The 24,087-nt window shown below is 41.4% G+C and overlaps 1 protein-coding gene and 2 long non-coding RNA genes across 4 annotated transcripts; 2 read left to right on the plus strand and 1 right to left on the minus strand.

Annotated features, from left to right (window-relative positions):
- Nucleotides 1-35: 35 nt before the first annotated feature.
- Nucleotides 36-14,919, plus strand: LOC137485974 (uncharacterized). Its single transcript, XR_011005528.1, has 2 exons — nt 36-108; nt 13,761-14,919. It is a non-coding gene; the product is annotated as an uncharacterized lncRNA (long non-coding RNA).
- On the plus strand, nt 3,715-4,799 carry LOC137485973 (uncharacterized). Its single transcript, XR_011005526.1, has 2 exons — nt 3,715-3,753; nt 4,573-4,799. It is a non-coding gene; the product is annotated as an uncharacterized lncRNA (long non-coding RNA).
- On the minus strand, nt 4,616-20,886 carry SMTNL2 (smoothelin like 2). 2 transcript variants are annotated; one of them, XM_068210821.1, is made up of 9 exons: nt 20,406-20,886; nt 14,398-14,488; nt 13,427-13,669; nt 12,699-12,752; nt 11,074-11,149; nt 8,854-9,024; nt 8,170-8,287; nt 6,702-6,853; nt 4,616-4,754 (listed from the first exon to the last, which is right to left on the minus strand). In XM_068210821.1, exons 1-9 carry the CDS (start codon nt 20,808-20,810, stop codon nt 4,628-4,630), a joined length of 1,437 nt encoding a protein of 478 aa, XP_068066922.1. In that variant the 5' UTR covers nt 20,811-20,886; the 3' UTR covers nt 4,616-4,627. The 2 variants fall into 2 exon arrangements, with proteins under 2 accessions (XP_068066922.1, XP_068066923.1); XM_068210822.1 differs by lacking the exon at nt 12,699-12,752.
- Between the last annotated feature and the right edge of the window lie 3,201 nt (nt 20,887-24,087).

The raw sequence follows: 24,087 nt of genomic DNA on the forward strand, positions 1-24,087 counted from the left end.
GGGCGGCGCGGCCGGCGGGGAGAGTGGCGGAGGCGCCGCCGGCTGCGCGGACACCCGCATCGCCTTTCCACGCCACGTGTAAGCGCCCAGTTACGGCCGGATGAAAAAGTAAGTCCTCTTTTGCACACCAGCTCGCTTACCACGTTCCATTGTAATGCCTCTAAAAAGGAATTTACAAAGGAGCGGTTCCTCACATTGTGAATTTTGTCTGGATGTAGAAAATGGGGTCACTATTTGTGAAATGGCCAAGTCCTCAGTCTGGAAACGTCTCACGTTTTCTGCGGTGGAGTCTAACCAACCAGCATTCATGAGACTAGATCTAAATTATGTTGTCATGTTCCTTGTTGGTTGCATGAAAAATACCATAGATAGTCTTATTAGTCAGAGAATCAATCAGCAGAACTGATGCCACTGTGTTGAAGTAGGAGAGTTCTCTAGGTTAAGCTCACACTGCAGCATCATTAACTGTTTTCTTTCAATTTTGCTGAAATCACAAAGCAGACTAAGTAATAGGCCAGAACTGTGGTGTTCCACTGGTGTCCAAAATAATCCATGAAGAAAGGCTGAGAAGGCTGGGGCTGTTCAGCCTCCAGAAGGCTCATTGGAGAGCTTCTCACAGCCTTTCAGTACTTGGAGGAGGCTTCTAAGAAAGATGGGGACAAACTTTTCACTAGGGCCTGCAGAGATAGGACAAGGGCTAACAGTTTAAAACTAAAAAGGTTGATTTAGACTAGCTATAAGGTGAAGTGGCTGCTGGAACCTGGGGCTAGCTCTTAGAACTCCGGTGCCACGCCAGGAGTGGGGAACTGCCTCAGTATGGGGATTTACCAGAGGCACAACCTTTAGAGCCATTTGCTCTAAGGTGCCAGACACAAGCCACGACAGGGACCAGGCAGAGGAGAAAGGAGGAGGCTCTCTGTCTTGAGGTTCCACAAGGAACAGTTTATTCCAGGTGAAGGGAGCAGGACAAAAAGCCCCTAGCTGTATTGTCCAAGGGGTTTTGTTCAGATACAAGGCAGGGGGTGGATACAAACAGCGAACCAACAGGGAATCCTCAGGTGAGGAGTGAGGAGATTACATCAGGTGTCTGGGGCCAGTTGGGGTAGGAGGATGGAGAGGATGGGTCACATGGACCAGTGGGGCTTCCAGGAGTAGGGATGTTGCAGACAGGGATTGGCCTGAGGCTTAAGTGGCAGAGAAGGTTCGGGAATCAAGGTGTGGGTTGCCTTGACAGGCTGGGAAAGAGCTGGAGCAAGAGGCAGGGAATGTCATGAGGGACACCTTTAGGGAGGGTAAAACCCAGGGGGTAAACCAACTCGGGGAGAACATGGGGGTACAACAGAACAAACCACTTAACAAGGAATCAATAAAATAATTTTGAACCGCAACAATAGGGAAGAAATTTTTTACAGTGAGGGTGGCAAAATACTGGCACAGGTAGCCAGGAGAGGTACCCATCCCTGGAAAAATTCCAGGTCAGTTTTGGGCTTGGACTTGAGCAATCTGCTAAAGCTGAAATCATAGAATCATTGAATGGTTTAGGTTGGATATCCCTGCTTTTTGCAGGAGGGAATTGGACTAGATCATCACCACAGTGATCAATCCCTTCCAGCCCAAACTATTAGCTCAGTATGTTTGAGCTATAACTGCATCAAGGTTGTCAGTTTGATCCCATATGGGCCATTCACTTAAGAGTTGGACTTGATGATCCTTGTGGGTCCCTTCCAGCTCAGAATATTCTGTGGTTCTATGTTAACTCCTCTGAGGCTTTATGTAGACATAGATGCATTTTAGCATAACCAAAAATGGCTTTTAAATGCATCTTACACAAAGCAATCCCATATTTTATTTTGGACTCTTTACCTCTGTAAGCCAGGCCAGGTTTAAATTAATGATACAGCGTTGAACCTTTGGGATAGTTTCATACATAATTACATATATTTAAAATACATGTAAGCATGGGTTTGAGCATAGTTTTAGATTAAACACTTTATTGGAAATATCACACAAAGGGAGAAGTGATGAAAGACATTCATCCAGTTATTACACTTGAAAAGAGAAAGACTTTGCTGCTATGGGAAACATAGTCTTAAAAGTAGATGATGTCTCTGCTGACATTATCTTGAAAATATTGCACAGAACAAACTGATTTAGCCTTTAAAAGTAGGATGAAGTTGTCAATAAACAACTGTAGATATACTTTTAGATATAACAGAGAAACATTAGAAAAGTTAAGAAACAGTCCATTTATACTATGCCGACTTAATAGATTGTTCTTTTACCATTCATGCTAAACACATTGTCATATATACACACGTGCTCTGCATTTTTTAAAAAATAAAAATACTGAAAAATCAATTGGGGGCAAACATTATATACTTTATTTTCAATTTAATCATAACAATCAAATAGTTGAGGTCATTCATATAGAGCAGACCTCTTAATGCACAAAGCTGTAAGTTTTTCTAAAAGTATGTCATAGCACTGCACTATCTCCCTAACCCTTACACACAAACCATCAAAAGATCAACTCAGCTTACAGTCTTCCACTTTCCTGCAAACAGGTGGCTGGTAAGTCCCAGATATCCTTACGATCACCTCTCTGAAGTGGGGAGACTTTAGAAAACCTGTACAAATACCTTGTGTGGATAACTGCAAAAACAAACTAAATTACAGAAAGGATGTAGATTCACCCTGTTGAATTTGCAATAATTTTACAGTCTAAAAGTTCCTTTATATAATTACATGCTATTAGGCCTAAATTGGCCAAGTACTTACCTGTGTCTTCAGCACTCACATCACACAGTTAAATCATCTATCACCTCGGACTGTGAAGGAATGCGATGTATTAAGCCAGTATTGCCCCTCTTGTGGTAGTTACGATGGACCTTGGCTCTGCTACTCAATAAAAAGTATTCTACTGTAAGAATGTAAATAGGTGTATTGTATGTGCCAGTTTTGGACAGATTTCTCCTCAAAACTCCCCCAAAATATAAGTAAAGTGTGTTTATCCTTATAGTGCATTTGGTAGAGCTACAGGCTCACACTTACACCTCAGAATTACAATCATTCATGACAAAATAAAAAACTAAAGGCAATGGCATTTATATGCTAACAAAGCAGTTGCTTAATTCATGGTTTTAAAGTAAACTAGACTAGAAAGGGAGACTGAACTAAAATCATATTTCAAATGCAATTGAACTTACATACTTTTTAAACTGAAATTCAGAGCACACAGAATCATGACTGGAACAAAAATCTTTTAAGTAAAAGCTCTGTGTTTTCCCTGATTTTACTTGGTTATCTGTCACATCATTCTAAAAAGATGCAATAAATCTGAAGAATGCTTGACATGTTTTATTATAAATTGTCATCAATACAGAACCAAATTAATCTTTCTAAATATCTACAAAAAGCACAAGGGCAGGTTAAAAACATTCTCTAACATGAGCAGATGATTTGTGGCTTTCAGTTTTTTCTTTCTATGAGCCTGTTCTTAGGGAAGAAATAATTTTAGAAGGCTTTTTTTAGTCCAGTAAATCTGGAATAATCTAACTGTACTGTGGTTTTAATACTAATTAAACTGAAAACTGAAACCAGTGCAAGGCTTTTGAAACTATTTCAAAACTCCCACATCTTCCATATATATTTTTGTGTATTGTTCATCTGCCTAAGAATCAGCATTTGTACTGAACAAGTTGTAAAGATTTCACTCTTGTCCACACTGAAGAGCTGCTCTCCCCCTGAGTCCACGTAAAAGCACATTACAGGCTTGTTTCTATTACAGCTGTTCAAAGGATTTTGTACCTTGCTAGATCCTACCTTTCCTGCAGTCCTAAACCATGCAAGCACACAATCTCAAAGAACAGCCCCAGCTGTTGCTAGTCTCATCAAGAAATTAATCCAGGACTGCCAGTAGAGGCATCAGCAACTCTCTCAGCAAATACTATTAGATTTGACCATTAGAGACAAATGCCATTATGTAAAGTAGTAATCTGTCACCACACTCATCAGACAAGAGGTTATGCTCTCTTTATGCTTTAAGAGAACAAAACAATGCCTTTTGATCTCAGTGTATGTATGCTAGAGTGGAGGGGTAGGGTGGGAAGAGAGGCATTACTGCCCTAGTGGTTAAGTACTCTAGGTTATTATTTGCAAAACAGAATTTTCCTTGTCCATATGCTATTTCTTTTATACTATGCTCAATAAAGAAGTGAAAAGGAAGGTGCTATCTTCTAGAGTTTTACCTGCTTTTTAAGATGGAACACCTTCATAGCAGAATCACTGCATAAAATTGTCCCTAGACTTACAGACAGGAGAAGTACATTTGCTTCCTGCGATCTTTAAACATAAAAATCCAATCTACTACTAGCACCAAAATGACAATATTTGCCTTTGCCAATGTCTTCTTGTCTTTTTCAAACCTATTTCCGTATTACTGACACGGTGATGTGATCAACACTTCAGGGCACTGCTCAGCAATACTTCAGTCAGCCAGCTACACAGCTGAATGTAAGCAAAGGGACAGTACAAAGCAAGAAATAATACTGTGTTCCATTTGCAAAATGTCAGTCTTCCCATTAGCATGCTGTATTTGACCCTTTTGGCTGGAGAGGTGTTGATGGTTTTATTCAAAGCGTCGTAGATGACTGTACAGAGACTGGACATAGGTGAAGACGCACATGGGATCTGGCTTGTGACCCATCACCATCATGTCTTCCACTTCTATCAGACGGTCACAGTGAGCCATTTTCCTGTATTAACAATAAAACAGATACAGCAAATCAAGAGTTACATAACTGCTTCCAGGATTCATTTGATGCTCTGATTTGAGCACCATTTAAACATTTAAGAAATCCTGAGGTTCATCGGCAGCATTTCATTTCACAATTAATTGAGCAGGGTCAGGCTGGACATTGTTATTTTTATGACCATGGAATATTCCTGTTCTTTCTGTCTCTTGCTTTATAGTGGGATCTGATCTTAAGCCCTGGAGGGGTGGTGCTTTCTTCACTATCATTCCACGTTCCTCTGTAGCATGTAGCCCAATCTCACACTACTCTGCCCATGTCTCAGTTTTTCGTTAATATATAGGGAGTTCCAAAAGAATGGAAAAACTCAGGAGGAGGTGAGATGTGCTGATGAAGGTCTGTGTGGCTGTGAATTGTTTGTTCTCCACCACCCCCATATCTTCAAAATGTGAGTGATCTGGACCATCAGAAAGGAACAGATCTGCAGAGGCTTAAGATGAAAAATCACAAGGGCAGGAATCAATTTTATCAGTATAGCTAGTACTGGGGTAAACAGCAATAACTGAGAAAATAGCCTTACTGGCACTCAAATAAATCAGTTTAAAGGCAATCATAGCTATGACTAGTAATTGCTGTAATTTTCTCTCACCTAATGTTTCTTAGTGTTGTGTTTGTGGTGTCTTTTGTTCTCCCCTAAACTAACTGTTTACATAAACTGAGGTAGAAGAACACTGCAGCTTTCCTTTATGAGTTGTAGATTGTTTTTTAGAGATCAATCACCTAAAAGTATCACAGAATCTCCTTCAATTCACTGACAAGCAACAAAATTTTTTTATATATACATATATGTGTACTTATAAAAATACTTGTATTTCTCAAATTAATTCCTTTGCTAGAGGCTGTAATAAAGAGAAACAACATTATTAAGACCTGTCAAGAAATCTGAAAGGTTTTTTTCTGAATGGCCAATGGCGAATCCAGTTCTTTAAGTTACCTCATTAGCCATGTGTTCCTACTGCCTGTTATCATTTGGAAAAAGTGTACCAAACCCAGCTGCATACATGGAGAGGTCTTACCGTAAGAATCATGTTGATACAAGCTCAAAAATGTTACTATCTCCAACTGACAGGTTCACATTCATAATGACTTTAACAAATAAGTTAGCATTTAATTACCTGCTATACAGCATAAAAAAGAATCTGGATAATGTGACTGAGGGTATTAGCTCTGCCTGTTTTCAGAAATGCAGTTACCTGGTTGAGATACCAAGAAGCTCACAGCCTTGATCTGTACTTACACTGAATTCAACCTTTGTTCTTTTTCAAGCAAAACAAGGTACAGTCAGAGGTGAAGTCCCTCACATGTTCTATGCATTCTCTCTGCAGAGCTTTATTATCTTTTTTTGGCATGATACATGCAAGCTAGTAATACTGATGCCTTAAGTTTTAGCTTTCATATTATCCAGATTCTGTACTGCATTAGTATATAAGTCAGAACAGCAAGTTCTCTTCACAGTTTAGTCAGACAAAACAATCCTTTCCCAGCCTGAGAACCAAGGACACCGCTGCAGTTTCAGACCCAAAAAATATAAACAGCAGCAAATTGAGGAGAGCAATCTGGGAGGATGGGGCTTCATAATATGAAGCTGTAATTGGACAATTAGCCCCAATATGTAAATGGACCAAAACTTACAAAAGCATGAAAATATGTGATCCATCATCTATCTTGGGTGTAGCCTCGACCAGGCTCTTGTATTGCCCAAGGTGTATCCTTCGAAGGCCTTTTTACTAAATACCTACTTTATTCCTTTAACACTGTCTAGCCTCTGTTCTAGGTAGCCTTCCAAGGCAACAATACAGAGTCAAAAAGAATAATAATGAAACTCTTCACTGCTGCTCAGGAGCATTACACTTGAACTGGAAGCACTTCACAGAGCGCTAATGTACTCACTCAGCCGTTGTGAAGGCCAGCTCAAAGTTCTGCTTGCGATTAGCTGGGTCAAGCTTATTATAATCAAAAGCCTCAGGAAAGAAAGAATGCACAAGAGCGCAGAATGCCATCCCATCATTCCAGCTTGAGGAGAAGTTCTGGAGATCAATGTGCTGTCATGATAAAAAAATACACATATTAATGCAGCACAGGGGAACAAATAAAAGCAGCTGCTTTTGTTCAATGCAGTTTTCTATCATTCTTTCCCACCAGCAAGAGCACAGGCCTTATGTTTTTCTTCCCATCTTTGTATGTCCATTTCATTGTTGACATTCTGGGGAAAAAACAGCACACTCAGCAATAAAAGCTAAAGAGCTAAAGAGCCTGAAATACCCACATGCAAAGCAGACACATAGTCAAGGCCCCTGATCCAAAGCCCACTGAAAATACTGTGAAGAATCTCATCAACATCAGTGAGCACTGGAGCAGGCTCAATGCACCAGCTCAGTATCTGTGGAAACTAAGGACACTGCTTATATATAACCATAATCACCCTATGGTGGATTTAAAATTGAAGAACAGTTCATTTTGTGAGTAACACTAGATAAAGACTATGCTTGCTTGCTTTGCCCAATTCAATATCTGTTCACACACAGATAGGTAGAAATATAGGAAAATCATATCTACTACACAACCTGATTCTCAAAACAAATTCTTATTTTTACTTTCAAATGCCACAGTGAAAAGAAACTTATTTGTGTTCTTGTCTCATATAAAATTCAAGCCCCAGCTTTTCTAGTAAGCAATTAACCATAAGTTTAATTGTTCTGCATATTTAAACTATAATGTACAGTTTAGCAATAATTATGCACATTTAGTAACATTGAAAAAACATACTAAACACATAAAAAAATCCCTAGGAATAAAAAAAATTCTCTATTTCTTTGACAGTTGCAGTTTAAGGTCAGATAAAACGAATAAAATCTCAAATGCTATGTTCTTTTATTGACATTGATGCTACCTCATAAAAATTTACTCACAATGTGATTCAAACTCAACCATTTACTACAAATTCATTTGTTGAATACTAACAGGGTACTTGGGTCTGCATGTAGCAAAATGGCCATAGTCTTCATGTATTCAGAACTTGTCATGTATAATGTGAATAAAATACTACAGCCTGCAACTAAGAAAAAAAAAAAGTCTGAACATATACTGAAATTTATATCCATAAGCACAAAAAGGTCAGCTTTTAGAACAACACTAATGCATTGCTTTAATAGACATACAGAATCCCATCCATGCAGTCACTGGCAGTCTTGAAGTACTGCCTACACAAACCGTGTTCATGTTACCCACACAAAAACTGATCACCTTGAGGAAGTTAACTCATTCTCTAGCATATTTTACATTCACTCTTTGAACACAGATTTTGACAAATTCTCTTGAAACAAGAAAGAGAGAGATGAAAATACTAGCATATCTTTACCTGGTATCCTATGGTTTTTGAGCGACACCAGTCTAACAGAATTTGTTTAATGCTGCTAGCGCTGGCAACCCCAAAACTCAGCGACCTCTTCAGCTTAGCTCTGGATTCTCCTTTTCCTCTGGAAAATTAACAGAGACCAGATTAAATTACATTCTAGAAAAACTTAAACCTACTTGTCAGGAACATTTATAGAACTTTGCCCAGGTCAGCCCCTGCCCAGGTGATATTTGAGAAACATGTTGCTGAAACCTCGACTTGTTGGTCCTGCAAGAAAAACGTAATTTTTATTAAACAAAAGCCATAATTCCAATTCTAAGCCCTCTTTTATTTAAATCATACTCCCATCAAGAAGTGTCCGTATTTTGGTCCTCAATGAATGGCAACAGAAAGTCACTATATTTGCCGTCTCCTATAACGATGGAGAAGGCAGCTCTCACAGAACTCTTCCCTGATAAAAGGCACCTGCTGCTTCAGCTGAACAACTCCAAAGTCAGAGGAGTCTGTAGCTGTGAATTTCCAAGGCTTGGTCTGTAAAGTCAGTGAAACTTTAGAGGCCTCATATTGTCCCTTAGCTCCAAACCCTACATGGAGAGAGTTCTCCCACCCAGCTTTACTCTGCTGGGAATAACTGACAAATTAGTTTCCCATTAACAAACTGTTCTGGAGACAAGGACTGAGACTTACTTTCCATCATCACGTTCGAGTTTCTCAAAAAGCGCTTTCCTGGCCTGTGTTCCTGCAGTCCGCGGGAGAGTCTGAGACCGCACCAATTCTCGCCTCCTTTCAACTTGGCGATGCACAGTAGGAGGAGGTGAGTAAGAGCTGGGGGTCACCTCACAGTAACTGTCAATGGCACTGGAGGAAGATAAGTGAAAAGTATGTGGTAAACAAAAGAGTAACACTCTGCAGTGACAAGAGCCAGCATAAAGGTTCAACTGTTGTCTCTAAACCTTCCAGAAGATCAATTTCAAGAGGACTTGCAAAAAGCTATGTTAATAAAAGTTTAATTATTATGACATGCAACAGCACTTAAGTATTGAAGCCCCTAAGGTACTGTTACAAATAAGACACAGCTGGACAAGCCATAAGCACTTTGTAGCACTGAGCAGAACAACAATTCAAAACCTTCAAAAAAAAGAAGAAAAAAGAAAAAGTTGTGGCCAGACAGGAGCACTAAATCCCATCAATTTCCAACTTCAGGCTTCTTAGAGGCTGTGACATTTTTAAAATGAAACTTGAAGAGTAAATCAGAAAGTACTTTTCAAATTTTTACTTCGAGTGCACAGAATTCTGACCTTCTGACAGTGTTGCTTTACTGACTGCAAGCTGTATATGCGATTGAGAAATATAGGATTACATTCTAATTTGTGTTTGTTTGAGCCATATACTGCTTCATTGGCATTAATGAAGCAAGCCAAACATTGCATTTGGAATTATTCCATATCACAGAGATGGGGAAGCAGGCAAAGAACAATGTTGACAGTGTCACGCGTTAATTTCTGGTACAGATGGAGGTCGGGTATGACACTCCAGTTCTCCAGGGTGCTCAGTGTATCATGACTCAAATACTAAAGTGCTGATGTTGGAACTACCTCGGAAGAAATGTAATAGCTAATTTGGGATTGTTTTCAAGGCAGATACAAGCCTAATTTAAGAGATTTAAACTTTCTTCTCTCCAATTCTTTTCTTGATAGGTATTTTGCATGCTAAGGTTGTCTGGATATGCCAGGAGTAATTGTGATACCATGTAATCCTCTACTAAGCAACTGCAACTCTTGAGTTAATAATGAATGTGTAGTAGTCCTCAGCAAGACATTTATCTACAAATTAAACTCTAGGCTAGCCAAAGTAAGGATATTTGGTGGTGATCATATGTTGGTTTCCAAAAATAAGCCCAAAGTACTAATTTCAACACAGATGAGTATATTTAAAATTGTTTTCAAAGGACCTGACAACTTCCTCCTCCCAACAAAAATCCACCACTATCAAGCACCGATAATCTTACTGATTAAGACTAAAACAATGTGGAAATCCACAGTTAGGTCTACTTGAAAGTGCTCTGTAAAATTTTGTCCTTTCTCATCTCTGTTCCACTTAGCCCAGAGGAAAGCTCACAGCCTTTACCAGGCTTAAAATATAGCACCAGTGACTCATTTGTTCTTCAGTGCACTGGTGGGGCAGCCTGAAGAAGTGTGCCCCCCGCCCCAAAAAAAAAAAAAAAAAAGAGCTAAATGTGCTAAGGCTATCCAAAGCTGTAATCACAGGTGTGATGTTGATGTTCAGCCTACTAGATGCTTTGTGAAAAGATAGGTGTAAGGATTAACCAGGATATGGCCCTGATATAGGAATCAGAGGTACAAAAGAGCAAGTCATACAGGCGATTTAGGGCGAATGAGTGATCCTCAAACTAGACATATAGCATGATATATACAGCAGGTTGCTGATTTCCCATGCAAAGTACAATCAATAAATAACCTGGTACATTTCACCTGAGAATATTCAGGGTATGTATATAAGGACTGCTGTGTTGAATGAAAATTACTATGTACAGTACATCACTAGGATGGTTTTAGTACAGATAGTGTGATTATTCCAGTAGTCATTGACAGGTTATTCCCTGAAAGTAGAAGTGTGGTTAAGAGGAATATGCCCATTTTCAGGTTGATGAACATAGTACATACATTACGTACATACATAATGTATGTATGTATGTACATACATACATTAAATGAACTGCCTATTTTAATTTAAGAGATTATGGGGCAAATAGATTAATGTATAATTACATATCCAATGCTTAAAACAGCATCTGGGACTCACCTGATTTCCAAGTCAGCAGAACACCTGTCCCTTGAGACTACATTGACCACAATGGTCTAACAAAATGTCACAAAAAATGCATACCTTTCACCAGTTTTGGCTCCACTACGCAGCCCGTAGTTCACAGTTGAGACAGGCTTGGTGACAGAAATAGCATTCTCTATATAAAAACAGAAAAGATACTTTAGTTCAGAAACTTTCCTCATATGCTTTCAAATAGAAACTTTCCTCATGTGCTTTCCTGATGGATAGACATGCAGTGATTTTTATTCACCACACTGTAAAGCTGCAGGCCTCTGACTTCCATATGAGCTAACAAGCTGGGGAAGGATTTTCCCCAGCAGCTCAATTCCTCTGTAAAATTGTTGCACTGCAGCGAGGATAGTGTAAGCATACCAGAAAAGACTCTGAGAGGATGTCCTTGATAAAACTGCAGTCAGAAGGTCAGATCACTTCAGGCCCTTGTGCAGTCCTCAGAGGAGGGCACACTGCCACTGACATTTCAGTTAAAGGGAAAAGTGGTGCTTGCAAAAGTCATTCTAGCAGACAAGCCCTGGGGAGTTTAATGTAATTGAGTGCATAATTTAAATGATCTAATTTCTACCAGGAAGACCTTTTAGTTTGTAAAGTAGAACAAACTCGAAGTTGCAAATGTGGCTTATAATCAACTTTGCATCTTCCTCCCTCCACCTCGGAGGTTCTAGCTTATGTGCTTTGCCTCTTAGGGCTCAGCTCTGGACTCCAACTATGCTCTATAATTGCAGAACAGTGGAGCATCTTGCCCGATTTTAACGTACCAAAGCCAAAACTTGTTGCATAAACCGGCAACTAATTTCTTGAAAGCTCCTTCTATACACGAAGGACTGCCATCTTAGAAGCAATTCAACCTGATCACTCTTGCTCTTGCTCTCTGAAAATGCAGAATTCTCCCCTCTTCTTATAGAAGTGATCCAGATCAACTACATTTCTCTTGTATAACACACTGGTAGATACCAGCACACAGATGTGACAAATTTGTGACCACTAACAATTGGCAGATATTTATGCCAGTCTCAGAAGTTTTCAGATGAGGAGGAATGTAATCCTTATTCCCGAAGGGCTCCACATTTTGCTAAATAAACCAACACTTGAGACCACTGTGAAACGCCAGTGTATTGTGCAGACAGTAACAACTTGGTGACAGCAGTCAGACGTACTTTTGGAGAAAGCTCAACTCATCCATTTCAACTGAAATCAGAAATCCTTAAAGCATTTTGTCCTTTGCCACATTTATATTACAAAGGAGACTCCTTACTTTTATCTTGCTCAAAGTAATTTGCTTCAGTATACGTGGGTGGGCACACCACTTTCCAACTGCCTTGTGTGCAGTCACAGTTTTCACTTGATCAGCTGAAATCTTCACTGCTCAAGCTGTCTGCCTGCCACACTTTTCTGGCGCTTATGGTTTCCACTGCAGAGATTGCCTAACGGTACACACATACATCACTGTGCAAATAAGGGTAAGTACTCCTCACCTTGAACTGATTGAGAATCTGATGAAGTAGAACAAGTGTTCATGATTCTATGAGTCTGCATACAGACTTGTTAGCAATATTAGTATTACTGTGTACCTACAAGTCAAAACTACATGCTCAGATCTGAATCCCCCAAAAAGCACAGAATCACTCTCAATTTTTGTTGCATAAGGGCATGCAGATAGGAACACTCACCTCCAGTGGCAGATGAATCCATTGTTTTTGTTGTAATTGAATTCCAGTCCTTCACTGTATCAGCACAAAGACAAAGGAAGTGTTTGCTACATTCTTAGTTTTAGTAAGATAAAAATTGAAAGAATAACCTGCAAATGATCCCTATCTCTTGCTAGCAATCCCATCCCAGTCTCCTTCTGTAATTTCTGACCCATATATATAGTCCAATTTGTAAGTGTCACAGCCAAGGATGAATGGCTTCCATGTAATTTTTTTAACTCAGTTTCAATATAACTAAGATTCTGCAATCACTGACATGTGTCTATGTGTCAGACTGCTGTCAGTCATTCCTTCCTCTAAATGACTATTGGAACCTGTTGGCCAAATATCTGCCTAACTTCTCACAGGGGCTCCAGTCCCAAAGCACTAAAAATGTCCACAAATTTCATGAAAAGAGCTGAGCATGTTTAAGAGATTCAGTAACTTATTGAATTCAGTAACTGTGCTGTAAGATACGCTTCACTAAAAACTCAACTACATTCAGCACAAAAATTCTCTGCAGATGTAACATTACAGCCAAAAGCACCAGCTAGGACCCACAGTATTCCAAACTGGAGTGTCCCACAATGGGATATATAGCCAGAGAAGCAAGGTTTCATAATTACCAAGAGGTCACAGGACAATACTCATAGCAGCAGTTGAAGAAAGGAAACGGGATGCAGCTTCAGCAAGTTATTTTTCTCTTTTACCTGGCTGGTTGGAACATTTTACTCCCATTGTGTTTGCGCTTTTTCCCTGTCCCAGCAGGCAAGAAGATGCATTGGTTGTTCCTGTTGGACAGATGTTCTCTCCTGAAAATATCTCAGATGTCCTGGTTACTGCAGTAACAGGAAGGTGGGGCATCTGTAAGGTGACTGCAGGGGCATGGGCTTCAGGCGACGAAGATTCTGACATCTGAAAGCAGGTCAGTTCACAGGTGACTTTTGCCTGACCTGAATAAAAAATGGGAGAGAGGAAGTAAATTTGTTTGCAGTTTGTAACAAAGCTACAAACCAATGTTTGTGCAACAACTTTATTTTACAGGTCATTGGACTTAATCCCCTGTGAAAGATTGTACCATTTACATAGCAGAAACAACCCGAGCCCAAGTGACCCTTTCAGTGATCACACTTACTCTACGTGAATCTCAGCAGGAACAATGTCTTCAGATCATTGATATACTAGCATTTGCATTTGGTAAGCTTCTCGTCCTCTGCACAGACCTCACTCACAATCTCCTGCCCCGGTTAAGGAAACAGCATTTTTGTTCATGGTTTTATGAAACACTGTATGACATTCTCAAAAGTGGAGATGGTAAGTCCTTCCTCCACTGAAGGATGACAGAAGCGGATGGGTGACTTGCAAGATGTTTTGGGATGCAAGAGTACAATGGCATCCAGCATAAAAGGCCTTATTGCTGGTGTCTCAAGTTAATGCAGCAGTAATAGCCTCCAATTTATGAAACACTGTAGTACATGCTTAACAGTAAAGCCAAAGTTTAAAAGTTAAACTCCTAGTTATGAAATAAAGTACTGGTGCCACTGGACAATATCCATCCTGAAACTATAGCAGATTCTAACCCTTCCAAAATCTATAGCAGATTCTAACCCTTCCTGCTCTATGACTGCCAAGATCAGGTATTTTACAAGCAGTGCTACTTCATTTCATGCATTGTTCCTACCTGATGATGAAGATCGATGCCCATTTTCAATGATGGAAGAACTAAAAACTCTTCTAAACTCAGGTTTCTGGTGGTCATCCAGGTCTACACTCTGTCAGAACAGACAACAGACATGACAGCTAAATTTCAAACAGCAGCAAAAGTGAGAAGAATATCCAGAAACACCTGCCAAGAACAGGTCTTCCTTGTGCAAGTGACCACAAAATAAGAAAGGAGCAATCACCTAACCCCAGGAGCCGAGCCTGCAAATGAAGCATTGGCAATGCATAACTTAAATCAATCTTCACACACACATCCTTAACAGACCCCAAGCACCTAGGAGGTGTTATCTTATGTTAGATAAAGGTATCACCATCCACTGCAATGGTGATAAACAGAAGACTTGATGTAACAGTGGAGAAAATTATTGAGATTGCATGGAATAATGCTGTGCATTTTTTTCTGTTTGCTGCAGAAAGAAATCACAGTATAAAAACATATTGTACAGGCATTACAAAGTAAATTCAATCCTAGAACACTACAGCTATTTTATAATCTGTAACTTCTGTAAGGATAGCTTTTTCTGGCAAAAGCATAAATTCTCCTCATAATGGTTGTCATTATAATTCCAGAAAAATCAGCCAGGATTTTTTTTGTGGGTTTAGTAGGAGGTTGTGGAATTTTTTTGTTTGTTCATTCGATTGGGTTTTTTGGCTGGTTGGGCTGGGGTTTTTTGGGGGGTGAAGGGGCATGTTAAACCATGAGGAACTATGTGATTTTTGGCTGCATAACTAAAGGAAGAAGAAACTGCTTCACGGACACATGATTGCTGCAGTTAAGTTTCCAAGAAGAAGCAGTAGCTACAAGTAGTAGAGAGAAATTCGCCAACGCACAGTCCTCAAAAATGTTCATTGACTGCGTAGTTGTATCCAGATGTTTTAATTTCTGGGAAAAAAACCCCTTATTTTGAAACTTTTTAAAGAGGTACTGTGCATGAATGAACTTGGTTATCACTAGCTGCCAGGATTGAGAAAATTACAAATTAAACAAATACTAATTATAGAAACCACACAGAATCCGGGGTTCAGAACTTTTATTGCTGCATTTAGTGCAAGTGAGATCCCAGTCAACAATTATTGCCCATATCCAGAACTGAAATGTAAAGCATAGCTAATGCAGCTCCCTAGAACGTACCCATGATACACAGTTAGAACTGTTTAGCCATTCATGTCAGTCATTATGACTTGAATGTGAAGAACGCCTGTGTAGACCATAAACATGAATCTACTTTTATAAGCTGGGACAGTGTGGGTAAGTAAAATCATCAAATGACATGATCGTTGCAAAGATCACGTAGCATTCTACACACTGAACTGGCTTTCTAATGCAATGTCAAGTGCTGCATTACCTTATTTCATGCAAACCTGGCTGCTACAGTTTGGCTAACAGTGCCAAAGAAGAAACTGATACCAGGCTGGAGGATGGGGAAGAAGGCCCATGTGCTAACAGAACAGTGGGAGGAGTTGAGATCACATTCTGACGTGCATTTAGTAGTGTCAGGCTGAAGTACTTTCAAAATCCACTTTGGAGATGCCAAGCTTCTGACAAACCCATGTGTTTAGCAATACTATTTCTGTCAGCGCTGGTTACAGAGATTAAAAATAGCAGAGGGATAACTACACATATCTGTTCTTAATAATAAGTATACATTTGTACAACTCATGTGACAACAACACGATGAAGAACTGATGAAGTTGAAGAAGAAAGTTAACACTAATATTGTGGATGCCTTATCCAAGCTTGATTGTAGAGCTAATCTTGTGTAGCTCAGAGGTCTCCATGTAATGGAGGGTGATAATACTTTCCATAGTTATAGGGCTGTTGGAATTCCTCCTTTGCTGCAAAGAAGTTACACTTTGGAGATCCATAACCAGAAGCTGCAATTATCACAAGCCAGTAGTAAAAATTCAACTCATTCAGAAAGAATAAGCACCAGTTGACAAGATTAGGAAAAGAAAGAAACACAATTGTTATTTCCTCACTGAACATCTAAGATGCATGTCTGTCTTCAAGATTTTTTTTTGCAACAGGGTCAAATTCTAGAAGAATGACAGACATAAATGATATTACTGTCACTCAAGTGATAGATTTCAGTCATTCAGTGTCTTTCATAAAACCACCAACTACCACAAGGGTCACAATACAAGTCACTGATTCTAGAAATGCTGTTTATCTAGGAGAAGAACATCCCATTCTTCTTACATATGATAGGTGAAATTGTTGCTTCACTCTGAGGAACAGTAATGTTGCCACTGACTGCCACAAAGGCAAGGTTCCACACTCTGTTCCTTGCATATATAGACATCACTGATATATCAGATACTGGGAACAATTAAGTTTTGAGGCAATGCAAACAAGCCAGCTAGACACCAGCAAGAGGTGTACCACATTTACCCCTTAATTCTACTACTAAAAAGCCATTGTCCATAAGACAATACAAGTATTCTCTATCTGTAATTAACCCTACTATGTGAAGAAAAAGTCTTGAACACCATGAACATATTAGAAAAGCTATTGCACTGAAGAAAAACAATAGGAGTACTTCTCATAGAACCTTTTTTGAAGTAAGCCTGGATATACATGGATAGGAGGGAACAATTCTTCCTTAGCAGTTTCAGCGGGAGCCTGTGGCTATGCCACAGTGAATTAAAACAAAACAAACAACAACAGAAATAATCTAGATAAGGATCAAGGCAACCTTGAAATGTCACCATTCCAAAAGGACACTTGGAGCAAGTATAAGAGAATAATAAAGAAGTTAAGCCAACAGACTTCCTTTATCAAACATAGGAGTTAAGATAGTTTAGAAATAGAGTATGTCATGCTCTATTAATTATGTAATCTCCCTGTCACTATAGAACCATAGAATGGTTTGGGTCGGAAGGGATCATAAAGATCATCTTGTTTCAACACCTTGACATGTGCAGGGATTCCATGCATTAGATCTGGTTGCTCAGGAGCCCATCCAACCTGGCCTCAAAGACTGATAGGGATGGGGCATCCACAACTTCCCTGGGCAACCTGTGCTTCCCCACCCTCTGAGTAAACGGTTTCTTCCTAACATCTAATCTAAACCCACCCTTTTTCAATGGTTTAAAACCATTGCCCCTTGTCCTGTTGCTATCTGCCCGTACAAAAATAAGTCCCTCACCCTCCTTTTTGTAAGCCCCCTAAAGCATTCGAAGGCCGCAATGAGGTCTCTCTGAACTCTTCTCCAGGCTGAATAACCCCAGCTCTCAGCCCATCTTTGCTGGAAATACGTAGGTCATTTTATACACCCAAGTTGTGTCTTCTGTAGTTACTCACAGACTGACTAAGTGCTGGGTGCCATCAGGTCATCAGGGAGAGATCCCAATGGGTAATACTTGTTTAGACTTTCATAGGCAGTCATAGCCAGCTATCTATCTCTCTGTGGCTTTGACCTATGCAGGCAGATTCTCTGCAGCCGTCTGTCCAAGTTATACAGAAACTCTTCTGACAGTTTTAAAACAGGACAGCCTTAAAGTACTTTTAGTCCTTCCTCTTAACAAAGGCATCATGCTCAATCACAAAAACTATGGAAATATCATAAGTAATGAATCTCCTGCCAAAATGTAAAACCAGACCAACAAAAAAAAGATCAAAACTTTTCCTTTGTAAATGCTCAGTAGCACAGCTATGGTTCCAGGATCCAGATCTTTGAAACTACCTCTTCAATTATCCCCTATCTTCCACCTTTGTGAAAGCAGCTCTCAAGACTCTGGCATGGTTAAGAGAGCTGCGTTGCAGTCTGATATCAAAATAACAGAAAGATTGACCTCCAAATCAGAGAGGCTAACGGCCATTAAAAATTCCACCTAAACCATCACTTAGACTGCTCTGTATCAGCTTTCAAGGATATCATAGCAGAAATTGCCCAGATTAGAATTGAAAGGAGATTTGTGTCCTTGCTTCTGAACAATGCTTGGAATTCCCTGGATTAATTTTTTTTTCCTAATGAAATTACCATGAAAAATAATCTAGCAATATTAGAAAAGAATGGTTCAGATACCAAAGATGCTCAGAATCTCCAGTATCCAATTAATGCTGCATCAACCCCACAGTAAAAAGGAACTCAATCAGTAAATCTTTTCAGGAGCAAAAGAGCAAGTCTTGATTTGCAACTATTTCCAGGTCAGTATTATTTGCTTCTTGTGTCTCACATTATAGAAGTATTTTCTAAGACTAGAAGCGTCACCAGTTTTATTATAAGTGCTCGCGTATCTGAAAACATACACGGTGCCATTTATGGTATTCTTTTTCAAATGCTTCAGTCATATAACCAGAAACTGGAATCAACTGAAGGAATAGTGTTCATTACAGAGAATCTGAGCAACTGTCTCAGCGATCAAGTCTTGGTCTTTCGCCATTTGCGTGCAGCTACATCAGAACCTGACTCACAAACTCATGTTTTCACTGCACACATTTGGTGTGTATAGCTGTAGCTGCACCTCCCATACTTCTCAGTACTGAAATTCCCTTTCGGTCAGCTCTGCTAACTTGGGAACTTCTCCAACATAAATTGTTGGGAGGGCACTGAAGAACGATCAGCACTTAAGTGATCTTCCTTGAACCCTCAAAGCAAAGCAGGAAGGTTCCCATGCAAACAAAAGCTGTGCTTTAACGCAGACCGATACCTAAAGCTGGATATTGGCCATAACATTGATGCAAGACTCTGTGTTCACAGACTGTGAAGTACACACCACAGCCTAGGCAGTGGTGATGGAATGAGGGACCATAATCCCTTGTCCCTTCCATATCACTCAGCTTACTTCAGTTCCTTGCACTACAAGCAAGTGTGGATAGCTCCACAGAACAAAAAGGAAGCAGTATGGAAGTTGTATGGATGCTGCTTAACTTTGTCATGTGGGGGAAAGGCAGCAGTTGCTAGAATGTTTCAAACAGCAGTTTTACCTCTCCATTTGCCCATAGGTAGGAAGCCCAATGCCCCCATTCACAGGTCAGTAGGAATGAAGAGAGCTGGAATGCAATACAGACTCTGCTCATTCCCACCAATTCTAGTGAATTTAACTTCCAAGCTTTTCTTCTTTAACCCCAAGCCTGGACAGACCACAGACCAGTTTTTTAAAGCTCCAACAGTCTTAAAACCCCCTTAAGACATGCTTAACCAAGAGGACGTGAAACAGGCTGTCATCTGTGAAAGCCAAGTCTCTAGTACCCCAGTTCTATGTGACCGAATCACAGTGTACCGAATGGTTGCACTCTCCTGGTGTCATGGATGGCACGGGAGCTCTCAATTCTTATCGCAGAGACAGACACAGACAAAGGATTACACAAAACATCTCAGTACCAGATGAGCTTTCCACTATTCTGTGCACCAGTTACAATGCTCCATTACACTGCAAAAAGTTTTATCACTGGGAGGAATGACTACGTTTGTGCAAGTTTAGGTCACGGAGACCGCAAAAGCTTGTGTCAACCTCTCAGGGACGAGCTGCAGCAGTGAGGGACAGTGGCTGGACAGCAAAACTGACTCACTGTGGCATGTCGTCTTAGGGAAACCACTGCCTGCTATATGCTAAGCTACTCCCCTCTGCAAGCTTGCCAGCTTGCCAGCTGGCAAGCATTGGTGGAACACAGATCCCCCAGAATCGAGTCCAAAAAGGATACAAAAATACTCACGTACACACATACACTGATAGCCTAGACTGCCCCATCTCCTCTTATTTCTAACCACAGGGGACTGACAGGTTGCCACCACTCTAACCAAGATCCCAGTCTGACCAAAGAGGGCCATAAACAGGTAGATGTCCAGGTGATCACAGCCAAGACCATTTCTCAGAGCACCTCCCATAACACCACTGACCCCATGCTGCAAAAGAGGAACCCCGTGTCCCTAAACATTATCCCGTGCAGTCTGGCAACACCCGTGAAGCATCCCTTCGTACATGCCCTTGGCCCTCCCTCCTGCCGTCTCGCTGGCCACTTACTTGGCTCCGGCCAGCGACCGTTAGCTTGGCACGACCGGAGAATGCGCCGTCGGCCGAACCTTGCGCCGGCGAGCCGGGCCCCACGACCTGAGAGCTCTCCGCTGCCTCGTTCACCCACTCCTGTGGCAGCCCCGCCGACCTGCCCAGGGCCTCCACCTGCCGAGACAGGCGCTCCAGCTGTACCCGCAGGCGCCGGTTCTCCTGCTGCAGCTCAGAGACAGCGTGTGCCAGGGGGCTGGCGAGGCGCAGCACCTCCTCCACCTGCCGGCCTACTCCCTGCTTGAACAGCTGGACGTCCACATGGATCTCCCGTACGGCGCCCCGCAGCGTGTCCTCGTAGCGTTCCAGGCCGTCGCAGACAGTCTGCGCCTCCCGACTGTTCAGATGCTCGATCTCGCCGGCCATGATGTCCGCTCACCGCAGGCTGCGCGGGCAGGGACGCAGGAGGGTCGGGAGCGGCTATCGGCAGATGCCGGACCGTCTCCCCTGTGGCCGCCTCCTCTCCTTCTCTTTGAGATCTCCCCGTACCTCCCGGCGGCCCCGAGCCCGGCCGTAAGCCCAGCCCCCGGCGCCGCCGGGCACGACCCGTTCTGCTGGGGCGCAGGAGCTCGGTGGGGCGCACGGCGCGCCCGGGGCAGCCGCCGCACGGAAGCGGCGCGGGTGGTGCGGCTGCCCTGGCTGCTCCGCTCAGCGTACCCTCCTTCCAAGGGGGAGATGGAATTTCGGGAAGCAGTGGTGGAACAAGCAGGGGGAAGGGGCGGGGCCACAGGGTCGTTCACAGCTTGCCGGGGACTTTAGGGCCCGAGAGGGCCGGGCGCGATGGGTTGCGGGCGGGGCCGCGGGAGCGAGACGGCTCGAATCGGGCGGCAGCGCCGGTGTGGGGGAAGGAAGAAGTGGGAGATGTGGGTCGGGAAGGAATCCGAGAGAGACGGAACGAGGGGAGGAGGGTTTCATGCCAGATCTATCCCGGGTTGCTTGGACGATGACGATGTGAAAGTATGCACAGGGGAACACGGAGGCAAAGGGAGAAGAGAACGGTCTTTGAGGGCACAGAGATGGAAATGCACCCTTAGACAAACTGCCAGATTTCTGCGCTTTCTGGACAGAAACTTGTAACCAGCATGTTCACACACGTTTCCCACAGTAGGCTGCAATTCGATGGGCATTAGTATTGAACTGCCAAGTCGTCCAGCAGATCCAGTCTGTGCATGGTGGATGCGACGCGTTTCTGTCAAGCTAGCCAGAGCCACGAAGCAGAACGCTTTCAGGTGTATTCTTTACTGCAGCACAAGACAAAAAAACAAAAAAACAAAACAAAAAAAAACCCAAAAAAAACCAACCAAAAAACCAAAAAAAAAAAAAAAAACCCAAAAACAAACAAACAAACTCAGAGAAAAAGGGAATCTGAGAAATATTTTAAGCAAATTTGCATCATCATGTAGCCTATACACATCAGCACTTAATGTCAGGTAGCTACAACTTCTTTGGTACCATTTAATAGTTGTCAATAGTAGCTCTCTTGCAGCAGCAAGTGGCTAAGCCTGTAAATCTAGAATGTGCAGGGAAAGCTGGAGTTCTGCCCCAGTCAGTATGTGTGAAACCCTAAAGCAATAATAACAGAATTCAATTACCATTAGCTCACAGGCAATTTCTTAACATATGCAACCTTATGTAAAAACAATATGTATGTGTGCATGTGTGTGGTTATTACTGTTGACAGCTCATAGCTATTAGCTAATGGTACTAATAGTGTAATTCTTTGGAAAATACTCTTCCCTAGATAGTAAATATTTCCATTTTTACAATTTTTTTTAATTACTAAAGAAAAATTTTTCACAGAACAATTATCTAGTAGACATTTCAGTTTTCTGACAAAAGGTGTTTTGAAAGAAAATTTCCCACCTATTCTCAGCTAGGTCTAGTAGAGCCAAGCAAATCAAATTGTTTTGCTGTTTACAGCAACCACAGAATAATCGCAAACCCCCAGTGTTCTTAAAGCTGCTTCTTATCCATGCATTTAGAACAATTTGCAGTACAGGTAATGATACTAACGGTTAACGTACATCCTAATCTCACAAAAAAATTAAGTACAACTTTCCGCCTGTCTTTCTGTCCTGTCACAAACAAGAAGTTAGCTTTATCCTTCAATAGCCTGAAGCCACACCCACCTTTCTGTTCCCTTTGAAATCTTCTCCTTTGGAGCTCTTGCAGGTGGACAGAGCATGGGAATATGTCACTCTCCAAAAGCCTCTCAAAGCAGTTACTGGATGTAAACAGCACAGGTGAAGCCCAAACCAGTGATTCAAAGATGGAAAGATAATGATTCTCAGGTTCTCAGCGCTTAAACTGAGAGATTTAGAATATTTGGATGCCCAAATCCCACTTGGTTCTCTGTCTCAACATCTGATGGCTTTTCTTCTTCAGTAAAACTCTACTGGGAAATATGATTTCTTTTGAAGTACAGGCAGTTAAGGACCTTTTTTCAGGTCTGAGCCACAACCCAAAGACCAAGACCAATGTGTGCATTTCTGTTCATGGTGTTTCAATAGTTCCCTAAGCACTTGTGGTTATCACTTTTTAGAATCAATCTGGAGTGCTACAAAAAAAAAAAAAGGAAAACTATCCTAGAACAGCAGCAATGTGTCATTTCATTAAAACAAGCTCTGTTTGCTTCCCTACATTTCTCCATACAAAGACACATGCACGTATAACATAGGCGGGTGTACCCATGTCCATTCAGAAGCCAAAGCAAGAGCTGGGAAGTCCTCACCTGATAATAAGTTCTTTCTAGACTTGTGTTAAAGCATACTCATTTCAGACCTTGAGAAAAAACAACCTACTGAAATGTACTAATCTAAAAGCTAAGCAATTCACTGGTAGTTATGCAGCAAGGATTTAAATAAGTGTCTTAGATGTAGAAAGATTTTAGACAGTTTAAATATCAAAAGCCCATTCTGAAATGGGATCATTTGAGTGCATGGGTACAATCACTGCTCAGATGAAGTTTCACAGCCTGACTGCATGTGAAACTACAGTTTTTTAGCAACTGAGGAAGGATAAACCTTCTAAATATAAAACATGAGTTATGTTCTTAGTGACTTATCTTGGTCATTAGTTCTAATTCGCAAAGCTTATTGAAAACAGCTGAAAATAACAATCGCTCCAAGCAGGCTAACAGCCAAGAAGCCTCAGTTGTTTCTTATAACTGACAGGCAGCTTTTCTGTGTCGTTCTCACTTGTACCAGGAATTATTGTAACATTGAAATCACGGTGGCAGAAGGTAACAGAGCGTACACACGAGGCACGTGTCCGCAGACGTTATGTGCAATCGCACGCACCCAAAGGCAGCAACAGGAGCAGCCATTCCCTGACTTGTGCAAGGTATTCAGCTCCTTTGGCCCTGTTCACTCACCACAAGAAGGACTAACAGTCTCCCTTACACCTAAGGATGCCAAGCCCTGTAAAGGGTAACATTTAAGAGACAACGGTCGCTGCCATGGCTGCAAACTTTGTTTTCTCAATACTGATCTCGGGTATCTGAGACCTGGTCATCCTCTCATTAGCAATCACTATGCGATCATGTGTCTGACAGCGTTCCACAGGCAGTTCCAATTCTTTCCAGATCAGAGTTCTAGCTTTTCACGGCATAAAGCAATTTGATACTCCAGGCTAGCTCCAGCTT

This window comes from Anomalospiza imberbis, chromosome 20, assembly GCF_031753505.1.
Source record: "Anomalospiza imberbis isolate Cuckoo-Finch-1a 21T00152 chromosome 20, ASM3175350v1, whole genome shotgun sequence".
Taxonomy (NCBI): domain Eukaryota; kingdom Metazoa; phylum Chordata; class Aves; order Passeriformes; family Viduidae; genus Anomalospiza; species Anomalospiza imberbis.

What these genes read in the sequence shown, in the direction of transcription:
- SMTNL2 (XM_068210821.1), bottom strand. Translation starts at nt 20,810, where the DNA reads ATGGCCGGCGAGATCGAGCATCTGAACAGTCGGGAGGCGCAGACTGTC. An exon ending in GCATCGATCTTCATCATCAG is followed by an intron (nt 13,670 to 14,397) that starts GTAGGAACAATG and finishes TTTTTTATTCAG; the next exon opens with GTCAGGCAAAAGTCACCTGT. An exon ending in GGATTCATCTGCCACTGGAG is followed by an intron (nt 11,150 to 12,698) that starts GTGAGTGTTCCT and finishes GTTTTTATATAG; the next exon opens with AGAATGCTATTTCTGTCACC.